Genomic DNA, 11,923 nt, shown 5'->3' with positions numbered 1-11,923 from the left:
CTTCTTACATCAGCACCTGACCTCCAGCAGCAAGCTGTGTAACTAATTATAGTTCTGTTTTACAGACCCTGCATTGTCTGTTCCACTAGGTTTTTTCTCTGCTGCCTGTGAACCATTCCATGTCCTGTGCTGCAATTCTCAATCTCTCATCTCTATGTTTAAAATCCTATTCCCATGTCAGGTGTTGAGCCATGTGGGGTTTCTGAAGTAACTCTTTGTATTTCCTACTATATTTGTGTTTTTGGGAACTGATTTTCCTTGTTTTCTGGTCTAATTCTTTCCAATGCTTTTTTATAGCTTTGCAAATTCCATTCCTGCTTTCCCCTAATGTATGAGCTGAGTCTCAGTTATTCCTTCCACTCACTGTAACAATTGTCTAAGTTTAAGAATGAAGAACAATTTTGGGCATTCATTTTTGTACTTCAGCACTTTTTGCATATTTGCAACTGAAAGGCCCACACCACCATCAGCTGTTATAAAGTACAATCTCAGCATACTCTGACTCTTAGATGTTACTTGATGCATAGGGAAAAGTTGTATTGTTCTTGCATCCCACTCTTTAATATCTTTATCAGGGCATTTTAACAATTCCAAAAACTATAGGAGAGTTTTTGAATTGTATGTGATTCTTGTGTGGCTTCTCTGGTGGCTTGCAGTTTCTTCCTCTGTTCTGAAGCTATTAATACACAAAGAACAAGGACTTGGTTTCACTCCAGTGTATATTCGCTGATGCCATGTGAAAGATATCTTCTTACTTAAACTTTTACCATTCTCATATGTAAATGGTTTTTCTGGTGGCGTTTGAAGTTTCCTTGATCACGGAAGCTTTTACCACACTCACTGCATGTAAATGGCTTCTCTCCTGTGTGGATTCTCTGATGGATTTTCAGTTCTCCTTTTGTCTTAAAGCTTTTATCACATTCACTACATGTAAATGGCTTCTCTCCAGTGTGGATTCTCTGGTGGAATTTGAGATGTTCTTTCCGACTGAAACTTTTATCACACTCACTACATGTAAATGGCTTTTCTCCTGTGTGGACTATCTGGTGGCGTTTTAACTCGACTTCCTTAATGAAACTTTTACCACACTCACTACATGTAAATGGCTTCTCTCCAGTGTGGATTCTTTTGTGGAATTTGAGATGTTCTTTCCGACTGAAACTTTTACCACACTCACTACATGTAAATGGCTTCTCTCCAGTGTGGATTCTCTGGTGGAATTTGAGATGTTCTTTCCGACTGAAACTTTTACCACACTCACTACATGTAAATAGTTTTTCTCCTGTGTGTGTTCTCTGGTGGATGATGAGGTCACACTTCCACCTGCACCTTTTACCACACTCAGTACATATAAGTTGGCTTTTTACTTTGGGAATTTTCTTCTCTTGTGCAACATCTGCCTTCACATTGAAGCTTTTTTCAGATCGAATACAAGACAATGGTCTCCCACCAGTAAGGTTTTTTCTGTCCCCTGAAAAGATTTTCCCCTCACATAAGCTTTCATTGCACTCATTACTTGAAATTGCTCTCTGTCCTGTTTGTAATTTTAGTTGTTCTGTGAAGTTTTCTTTCTGATATAAGTTTCTGTCATCACCAGTACACATGCATAATTTTTCTTCTTTCTGGGAATTTGGGTTTATTATTAAATCTTGCTTGTCAATGATGTTTTCCCCACTTTCAGAACATGAAAATGTTCTCTCTTCTGTCTCCATTTTCAGGTGATTTAATAAAGAGAACTCAGAGCTGTAAGATTCCCCATCTTGAGGGCAATGAGAGGGTCTCTGTCCTGTGTGTGTTCTTTGGTGTATTACTAAGGATTCCCTGCTAGAAAACTTTTTCTTACATTTAATACAAGTGAATGTGTTCCCTTGAGTGTGGATTCGCTGGTGTAATTTCAGGGTAAACTTATGTTTGAAACATTTTCCACACTGAGAGCATGGAAAAGGTCTTTCTGTTGTGTGGGTTTTCTGGTGCAATACTAAATGACATTTCCTATCAAAGGTTTTCCCACAGGTGTCACAGTGAAAAGATTTTTTCACTTTCTCCTCTCTCTGGTGGAGGTCAGAAGTCATTTGATCATGGTTAGTACTTTGGAAGGGTCTCACTTTTCTCAGTTCTCTCTGCTGCTCAGGGAATTCTGTGACCTCCCTGTCACTTCTCACACATGCAGTGACTCCATCCGGTGAGCCTCTTGCAGGGTCTTGCTGCTTCTTCTCCAATTCCTGCTGACTTTGGCAAGTGTCTCCCCCATCAGCCCTCTGGGAAAGATTCTCACAGACATTTCCTGATATAAGTGCTAGTATTATAGGGTGCTCTTCTCTTTTCTCCTCCCTCTTCTCTTCCTGTATGAACTCATTGTCTGTTGGATATAAAAAGGAGAAATTAATAATGTGTCAGTGGCAATGGCATGAAAAGCTTTCAATGAGTTGGGGTCAGACTTTTTGAAGGATTGTACAATGGCTATATGGGATCTCTGTTATTAGAGAATACGGTGATGTAGCAGAAACTTTAGGAGTCACCTGTGAAAACTCCTGTGTGATGTTTTTATAGAGCTCCTGTGGTTTATTTTAATTATTCATACATTTATAAAAAAAAACAACTTATATCCTGCCTCCTGCAATGCAATTCTTCAGGGTGGATTACAAAGATAACTGCACACTGAGTTACAAATAAAACAACATAACATAAAATGGATAAATGAAAACATGTTTACACAATAGCGTTTTCAAACACTCATAAATCACCATAAAGGTGATTAAAGGACAGATCACTTAAACTCACATCCCTAACATTTCCATCTTCTCTATTACATTATATAAAGAAAATTGTTTTCCAACCTTACGTGTGTCTGTATAAATTTATTTTCTTTTTATTGAGGGAAAGTGATCTCAAGTATCAACAGAGAGAGGAGCTCTCAGGGATAGGAGAAAGAGGCTGAGAGAACCAGAGATGTGAAGAGGAGAGGGAGGACCAGGAAAAGGGTGAGGAGCAGGACTGAGGACCAGGAAAAGGGCAAGGAGAGGGACTGAGGACCAGGAAAATTGTGAGGAGAGGGACTGAGGACCGGCTTCATGCACCTATTGATAAATCCAGGCCTTCTTGCACATCTCTGGTGTGGAGGTGACCCAGTGAAAAATGACTTTTAGTAAAACATCCCCTGTATTTACTTAAAATAGAGATAATGCAATCCTTACCCACAGAGCTCAGGATCTCATAATTCTCCTTCACATCACTGTAAAGCTCCTTATGTCCTTCATCTAAACATCCCCCTTCCTCCTGGGAGAAAGAGACAGCGAGGTCCTCAAACATCACAGGCACCTGAAACACAAACCAGAAACGCTCAGGGACACATGGAGGGGTTCAGCTGGCTTTAATCTCTTATTTTATCATGGAAGAGGGGACACCAGGACCCCTCATCCCCAGGAACTGCCAGACTTGTTCCCCTGGAGTCAGATTCCTCTCTGGACCTCAGGGTTTGCAAGTCTAACTATGAAAAGATTCTCTGATCCCAGAGACACAGAATATCAAACGCCTCTGCCTGGATAAATCAGTGAATAATAAAACCCAAGATCTAACAGAGCATTACCCAGAACCTCAGGAACATCTGATTCTGTCACATCAGGAGACGTCACTGTGCTCTCATCCTCCTGACTGCTCAGCACCTAACCTTGGGTCATCTTTGATGCCGTTCCCTTCTTCTGAACATCCAGTGGTGAACCTAAAGTATGTGGCATCTGGAGCGGATACCACTTTGATACCCCCTCCCCTCACAGCAAACCCCTGGCTCACTCCCTCTCTGTCTCCTGAGGATCCCCTCACGCAAAATTAGTAAAACCATATACAGTGCTGCACAAAACACATATAAAAGATGGTCCCTGCTCAGGAGAGTTTACTATCAGATCGATACAGTAACGTGCGGTTGAAGATTTCCCGTCGGTAACACGCTGTGGGCGCACAATTCGGACGTGTAAGGCGATCCAGCGATACAGTCTCCAGTTTCACGCGTCCTTAGCGCTTCTTAAAACAGACACATAACCCTTTCCACACGCAGCATGTATATGATATGTAAATGAAGGAATTAGCTGTATAATGAAGGAATTAGCTATTCCCCTCCGATACTGTGACGCGCGCTCAGATTATCTCCTTAGTAACCCGCTATTTTGCCGCGGCCTTAACGTGCTAGTTTACCGCCTACCCTCTACTTGGTGTTAGTGTGGTGTTCGAACAGCTACATAGCGGAATGTACCATGGACGACCTCTCTCTATATATATATATTTGCAGCTTAAAGTGTAAAAAAACAAAAATATGTATAAATACCTGTCAGTTTCCGAATCCCCCAGGCGTGCGGTCATCCAGGCGGCGGCGGGGGGCGAGTGGGCGCACGTTGGGTCCCGTTCATCCAGGCGGCGGCGGCGAGCGAGTGGGCACACGTTGGTTTCAGGCGGCCGGGTGGGTGCGCGTTGGGTCCCGTTCATCCGGGCGGCGGTGGGAGCCGGCGGGCGCGCGTTCAAACAAGGCAGCGGTGTGGGCCGGCAGGCAGGCGCGTGTTGGATCCAGGCTGCGGGCGGGTGGGCGCCCGTTCATCCGGGCGGCGGCAGGAGCCGGGGGGGCGCACGTTGGTTTCAGGCGGGCGGGTGGGTGCGCGTTCGAACAAGGCGGCGGTGTGGGCCGGCGGGCGGGTGGGCGCCTGTTGGATCCAGGCCGCGGGCGGGTGGGCGCGCATTCATCCAGGTGGAGGGAGCCGGCGGCTAAAGCGGCCTCTGGCAGCCCCCGCCAGCAGTGAATGAATGCGCGCCTGTGCGACCCGTGCGATTTCGGCGTTCAAGGCGTGACGTCACGACGCCCAACGTCACGGCATGTGACTGCCTTGAGCGCTGAAATCGCATGGGTCGCACAGGCGCGCATTCATTCACTGCTGGCGGGGGCTGCCGGAGGCTGCTTTCGCCGCCGGCTCCCTCCGCCTGGATGAATGCGCGCCCACCCGCCCGCGGCCTGGATCCAACAGGCGCCCACCCCGCCCGCCGGCCCACACCGCCGCCTTGTTCGAACGCGCGCCCACCCGCCCGCCTGAAACCAACGTGCGCCCCCCCGGCTCCTGCCGCCGCCCGGATGAACGGGCGCCCACCCGCCCGCCTGAAACCAACATGTGCCCCCCCGGCTCCCGCCGCCGCCTGGACCCAACGCGCGCCCGCCAGCTCCCGCCGCCGCCTGGATGACCGCACGCCTGGGGGATTCAGAAAGTGACAGGTATTTATACATATTTTTGGTTTTTTACACTTCCTGGTGCCTGTCATTTCAATTGTCAGTTGAAATGACATTTGAAATGACAGGTACCAGCGCACCCAGGTTACTGTATAGGCGCTGTATTAAGCGCCTATACAGTAAAATGGGTTGCGCGGGCCTAACCCTTCGCCTAACGCTTCATAGACGCAGCATGCATTTGCATGCAATTAGAAGAGAGTATCGAGCGCTAGGTGAAGAGAATTGTGTGTGCGGGGAACGAGGGTGCGCCTGGCAATGCCGCACTGTTTCTACCGCGGCCTTAGAGTATCGACCTGAGATAGGAGGGACAAATTCGATAAAGTGTGGCTGCCATACTTATCATGGAGCCAAACACACTCCATGCCCAATACGCTTGGAGCTGGTGCAGCTGGTCGATCACATCCCTGATCTTTGCGCTATGTTCTTTTGTATATCTTTATGACAATATTGTCTGACACTTATGCTCGCTTCTCATTGGTGAAGACTACTTACGTAGGCTTATTTTTTGGAAATATTTTTTAACTTCTAAGTTTTCCTTCTGAGTGAAACACGATCTTGAAGGGAGGCAGAAGAATTTGGGAATAAATGTGCTACCTTGTTCTCCAACGCCTGCAGCCGTTTAGCATGAGCAGAGATTTTCTTCTCCTGGGTCACTGAGCGCAGCTCCAGCGAGGAGATTTCCCCTTGAATCCTTTCCAACTTGCTGCTAAGTGTCGCTTCCAGACGCACCAGAACCATCCACAAAGAGTCCAAAGTTCTGGGCTGCAGTGGATCGGGGAAAAGGGACACAGCCACCCCTGTAACATTTTCTGATCTTGGGGGATCAGCCACAGCCTTCACCAGGGAGGGATCAGGCTCTAATGAAGGTAAAACTCCCAGTGCTGTCTTCATAACCTTCCTGTACTGCTGCAGGCGAGGTGTCTGAGCTTCAGACTGTGACCGCTGTATCCCGGCAGGTCTGGACCCCAGCACTGAAGTCCCAGGACCAACAAAACCATCCATGAGTCTGACAGGAACCTCCGTAAGAGACAGATGAGATGTTTCCTTTCTATTCCATACAGTCAGCAGAGACAGGGAGGGCTGAGGACGAGAGAAAAAGAGAACGTGAAGAGTTAACTCCCTCCTGTACCAGGCACTTTGGGAAGTAACACAAAACCCTGCAGAAAACACACTCAGCACCTTTGTATCAAGCCCATCACAGCTAAACAGCACTAAAAGGCAGAATATACATCAAATAAATAAACCAAATAAATCAATCACACCCAAACCTCACCCAGCAACAATCTAACGTACGAAACGGTGACACTGGAAATAAGGCAACAGGTCCCGGAGCAGCTGCGCAATGAGCTTTCTGTCATCCGTGATTTAGAAATGTTTTTACATAAATACAAATCTATTGGAGGACAGAACAAGCTGGACTGCTGCAGATCCTGACACAAAGACTACACATGAGCTGAATCCCTCACCTCAGTCACACATGGGACACATTGAACCCAGCTACATTAACTGCACTAACCACATCCTCTGGCAACAAATTCCAGAGCTTTATTGTGCGTTGAGTGAAAAAGAATTTTCTCCGATTAGTCTTAAATGTGCTACTTGCTAACTTCAAGGAATGCCCCCTAGTCCTTCTATTATTCGAAAGTGTAAATAACAGAGTTACTGCAATATTCATTTTAGGACAGAGTATGTTAAGATAGAATCTGTTTCCAAGAGACCAGCAAATCCTTGGTAGTTTCTGGTTAAAGCTATCTAGTTATGCTTTCATTTGCTGGTACTTTTTTTTTGTATAAGGATTTGTAGTTTAAGTAAGTTAATGTTACACGGTACCAATTTTTAAGTTTCTCTCCCTAATTTCTGTATCTGTTATCTGATTATCAAGCGCATGTGATATTTCTCTCTCATAACACATACTTAATACCTTTTCTTCCTGAATTATCTCCTGCTCCAAACCTCTTTTGCCCTCAACCTTCAATGCTACTTTCAAACTTCTTTAATACTGAGCTGAGGTTACTGAAAGTTACAAGCAGTATTAAGCAGTATTAAGTATTAGGTTTTTTTTTCTTTTCAAAGGTTCTCCCTTCATCTTACGGGAGGCAATTAAGAGTTAACAACAAGACAGAAAGAGTGAGGGGGGGGGGGGGCTAGTGTGGGCAAAACTGCGTTTCTCAAGCAAAAAAAAAAATTAGGTTTCATTTAGTTTAAACAGAGGAGAGAACTCGATTCAATGAATTAATCCTTTAAATTTAGAAACAGATTCCTGAAGAAGTTAAAGATATTGAGAATAATATATAGCCATAATTTAGCAAGAAAGTTTAATTTTGTTTACAATGAATAAAAAATCTGTGTCTTGCCAGTATAGGAAGTGCGGAGTTGAAAAGGTTTTTTTTAAAAGAAGTTTTGTTTAAATAGAGCGTCGTTACTGGAAGTTGTTTAAAAGGTGTGTGTATGTGAATAAGACAGAGTTGTGAATGGTAATTATGGGAGAAAAGACAGAGAATTGAGATTGTTTTGATAGTACAGAGAGACATTGAAAAAAGTTATGATTCCTATTCTTTGACAAGCAATCACTGTTAGGGGTTGCTACATTTAATGCAACCACTCCTCCAAGCTTTTTTTTCCCTCACCTTAGTCACACATGGGACAGAGAGAGAGAGAGACCCTCACCCAATAAGGAATATCAAATGGAAAAGAGTAATAGAAATGACAAAATAATAACTGTAAAGTACAATTACAGCTCCCAGAGAGCACAAAGGACAGGGCTCAGGTTTCTGAGAGAGAGAGAGACCCTCACCCAATAAGGAAAATCAAATGGAAAAGAGTAATAGAAATGACAAAATAATAACTGTAAAGTACAATTACAGCTCACAGAGAGCACAAAGGACAGGGCTCAGGTTTCTGAGAGAGAGAGAGACCCTCACCCAATAAGGAATATCAAATGGAAAAGAGGAATAGAAATGACAAAATAATAACTGTAAAGTACAATTACAGCTCCCAGAGAGCACAAAGGACAGGGCTCAGGTTTCTGAGAGAGAGAGAGACCCTCACCCAATAAGGAATATCAAATGGAAAAGAGTAATAGAAATGACAAAATAATAACTGTAAAGTACAATTACAGCTCCCAGAGAGCACAAATGACAGGGCTCAGGTTTCTGAGAGAGAGAGAGAGACCCTCACCCAATAAGGAATATCAAATGAAAAGAGTAATAGAAATGACAAAATAATAACTGTAAAGTACAATTACAGCCCACAGAGAGCACAAAGGACAGGGCTCAGGTTTCTGAGAGAGAGAGAGAGACCCTCACCCAATAAGGAATATCAAATGGAAAAGAGTAATAGAAATGACAAAATAATAACTGTAAAGTACAATTACAGCTCCCAGAGAGCACAAAGGACAGGGCTCAGGTTTCTGAGAGAGAGAGAGAGACCCTCACCCAATAAGGAATATCAAATGGAAAAGAGGAATAGAAATGACAAAATAATAACTGTAAAGTACAATTACAGCTCCCAGAGAGCACAAAGGACAGGGCTCAGGTTTCTGAGAGAGAGAGAGAGAGAGAGAGAGACCCTCACCCAATAAGGAATATCAAATGGAAAAGAGTAATAGAAATGACAAAATAATAACTGTAAAGTACAATTACAGCTCACAGAGAGCACAAAGGACAGGGCTCAGGTTTCTGAGAGAGAGAGACCCTCACCCAATAAGGAATATCAAATGGAAAAGAGTAATAGAAATGACAAAATAATAACTGTAAAGTACAATTACAGCTCACAGAGAGCACAAAGGACAGGGCTCAGGTTTCTGAGAGAGAGAGAGACCCTCACCCAATAAGGAATATCAAATGGAAAAGAGGAATAGAAATGACAGAATAATAACTGTAAAGTACAATTACAGCTCCCAGAGAGCACAAAGGACAGGGCTCAGGTTTCTGAGAGAGAGAGAGAGAGAGAGACCCTCACCCAATAAGGAATATCAAATGGAAAAGAGTAATAGAAATGACAGAATAATAACTGTAAAGTACAATTACAGCTCACAGAGAGCACAAAGGACAGGGCTCAGGTTTCTGAGAGAGAGAGAGACCCTCACCCAATAAGGAATATCAAATGGAAAAGAGTAATAGAAATGACAGAATAATAACTGTAAAGTACAATTACAGCTCCCAGAGAGCACAAAGGACAGGGCTCAGGTTTCTGAGAGAGAGAGAGACCCTCACCCAATAAGGAATATCAAATGGAAAAGAGTAATAGAAATGACAAAATAATAACTGTAAAGTACAATTACAGCTCCCAGAGAGCACAAAGGACAGGGCTCAGGTCTCTGAGTGCAAGTAAAATTGTGAGCTCTGAGCGCAGACTCTCGGGGGCTAAACCCCCTTGGGGGGGGGGGGGGGAGAGCGCGCGCTTACCCTGCGGGGCTGAGCTTTTACTGCAATCGCTGATTTCTCAAGAAAAGGAAATTCCCGGGTTAGGAGCACGTGGGAGGGGGAGGAGCTCTCCCTCTGCCTGACCTCGTGCGTCTTACTCTTCCGCAGGCACCGCCCCCTTCTGCTGATCTCACCTCCGATTGGCTGCTGCCTCTGATGATTCATCACCCTGCGACTCCTGGCAGAGCTGCCCGGGTGCCAGCCCAGCACTAACCCGAGCCGCCCAAATGCCCCGGAAAGTGCCCTCCCCGCTGGGTGTGAGGGAGCCCGAGCTGCACAATGTGGGCCCTGCTGCGGGGGCATAAGGGGGATCCCCACCCCCTCCACTTTTTCACAGCCCAGGACTGGGCACTCACGTGGGGGGAAGCTGGCAGAGGTGTTTGCCCCTCCCCCCATGTTCATAAATTTCCATAAAACATCAAGAAATATAAAATATTCATATAGGAAGACTATATTAATACATAATACAGCTCACCAATAATATATTTCAAAACAGCAGACATCAATTAACACTCAGTAATTAAAACTAAACAATCCATGGTTTAGTCAGGGGGTGGAGGGTGTGCACGGACTTTCTCCTCCCTCTCATATTCACACACATTTTAAAACAGGGATCCCCAAACTCAGTCCTCAAGGGCTGCAATCCGGTCAGGTTTTCAGGATTCCCTCAATGAATATGCATGAAACCTGCATGCACAGCCTCCATTGTATGCAATAGACCTCATGCCTGATCCTTCTGGAAATCCTAAAAACCTGACTGGGCTGCGGCCCCTGAGGGGATCTGTGCTCTAAACCCCACATTGATTCTCACACACAGGCTCGCTCAGGGACAGATTAAGAGGCAGGAATGCTCACATGCACATACATGCTGACACACACACATGTATACAGACTGACATGCAGGCTGGTTAGGGATGACTTCCTCCAGATGGGGAGAGAGAGAGATAGGGTGTTTTCTGAGGGGAGGTGGGATTGCTCTAGTATGTGCGTATGTATGAGGTGCAGGGGAGACAGGGAGATGGGGAGGGAGAGGGATAGGGTGTTTTCTGAGGGGAGGTGGGATTGCTCTAGTATGTGCGTATGTATGAGTTGCAGGGGAGAGAGGGAGATGGGGAGGGAGAGAGATAGGGTGTTTTCTGAGGGGAGGTGGGATTGCTCTAGTATGTGCGTATGTATGAGTTGCAGGGGAGAGAGGGAGATGGGAGGGAGAGGGATAGGGTGTTTTCTGAGGGGAGGTGGGATTGCTCTAGTATGTGCGTATGTATGAGCTGCAGGGGAGAGAGGGAGATGGGGAGGGAGAGGGATAGGGTGTTTTCTGAGGGGAGGTGGAATTGCTCTAGTATGTGCGTATGTATGAGGTGCAGGGGAGAGAGGGAGATGGGGAGGGAGAGGGATAGGGTGTTTTCTGAGGGGTGGTGGAATTGCTCTAGTATGTGCGTATGTATGAGTTGCAGGGGAGAGAGCGAGATGGGGAGGGAGAGGGATAGGGTGTTTTCTGAGGGGAGGTGGAATTGCTCTAGTAGAGGAGGGAGAGGGGAAGATAAGTATCCCTCCTCATTCCTCTGCCTCTAGCCCTCTCTTCTTCCTCCTCTAGCAAAATCCTCTTCTCTCAGTCCCTCACCCCTTGTGCCTACCCCCATTGTGCTTGCCCCCGCCCTCTCTTCCCCGCCCTGTCCCCATTCTCTCTCTGTGTGCTGTCTTCTGCCTCTTCTCTCCCTCCTCTCTTCAGCATCCCTCCTCCTTCTTTCCCTGCTTCCACCCCCTTGTTCTCTTCTCATTCCCTTTCTTTTTGCTCTCTCTCGCACTCTTTCCCTCATCCCTTGCTCCCCACTCCTCCCCCCACCACAATGACCTTCCACAGTGAGAAACCCTGGGACAGCAGCAGAAGCGCAATGGAGCTGGTCTGGGGGTGGGAGTCTGGCAGCAGAAATAAAGGCGGGCGGGTCCCGATTCCTGGCATCAGGGCTGGCAGCACCGCAGCGGCAGCGGCAAGAGAAGGAGGGTGATGGTGCTCCTGGCTGCCCAGCAGCAGCAGCAACACAGAGAGGGAGGAAATTACCAGCAGGGAGCAGCGACCACAAATAGGGGAAGAGGCCTCTGGCCACAGAAAAGGCACACGAGTTGTGCCCCTGCTTTCTTGAACTTGCTCGCAGTGGAAGTTGCATCTTTAGGAGCAAGTTGCCAGAAAGGACGACTCCTCTTCGGAGCATGCGCAGTACATACTGGCAGGGTTCCC

The 11,923-nt window shown here is 46.1% G+C and overlaps 1 protein-coding gene across 1 annotated transcript; it reads right to left on the bottom strand.

The window, feature by feature from the left end:
• Window positions 1-319: 319 nt before the first annotated feature.
• Window positions 320-9,852, bottom strand: LOC115086002 (oocyte zinc finger protein XlCOF6-like). Its single transcript, XM_029592582.1, has 4 exons — window positions 9,670-9,852; window positions 5,858-6,343; window positions 3,195-3,318; window positions 320-2,359 (listed from the first exon to the last, which is right to left on the bottom strand). The coding sequence occupies exons 1-4, from the start codon at window positions 9,850-9,852 to the stop codon at window positions 756-758; spliced, it is 2,397 nt and encodes a 798-aa protein (XP_029448442.1). The 3' UTR covers window positions 320-755.
• Between the last annotated feature and the right edge of the window lie 2,071 nt (window positions 9,853-11,923).

This window comes from Rhinatrema bivittatum, chromosome 2 (genome assembly GCF_901001135.1).
Source record: "Rhinatrema bivittatum chromosome 2, aRhiBiv1.1, whole genome shotgun sequence".
NCBI lineage: Eukaryota > Metazoa > Chordata > Amphibia > Gymnophiona > Rhinatrematidae > Rhinatrema > Rhinatrema bivittatum.
Note: the sequence above shows the minus strand (reverse complement) of the source record. Positions and strands in the feature narration are given on the sequence as shown.

Excerpts from the sequence above, each read along its gene's own strand:
- LOC115086002 (XM_029592582.1), bottom strand. The coding sequence starts at position 9,852 with ATGAATCATCAGAGGCAGCAGCCAATCGGAGGTGAGATCAGCAGAAGG. Across the intron at positions 3,319-5,857 it reads TGCAGGCGTTGGAGAACAAG|GTGCCTGTGATGTTTGAGGA; the intron begins GTAGCACATTTA and ends TTTGTGTTTCAG. Across the intron at positions 2,360-3,194 it reads TGAGATCCTGAGCTCTGTGG|ACAATGAGTTCATACAGGAA; the intron begins GTAAGGATTGCA and ends TATATCCAACAG.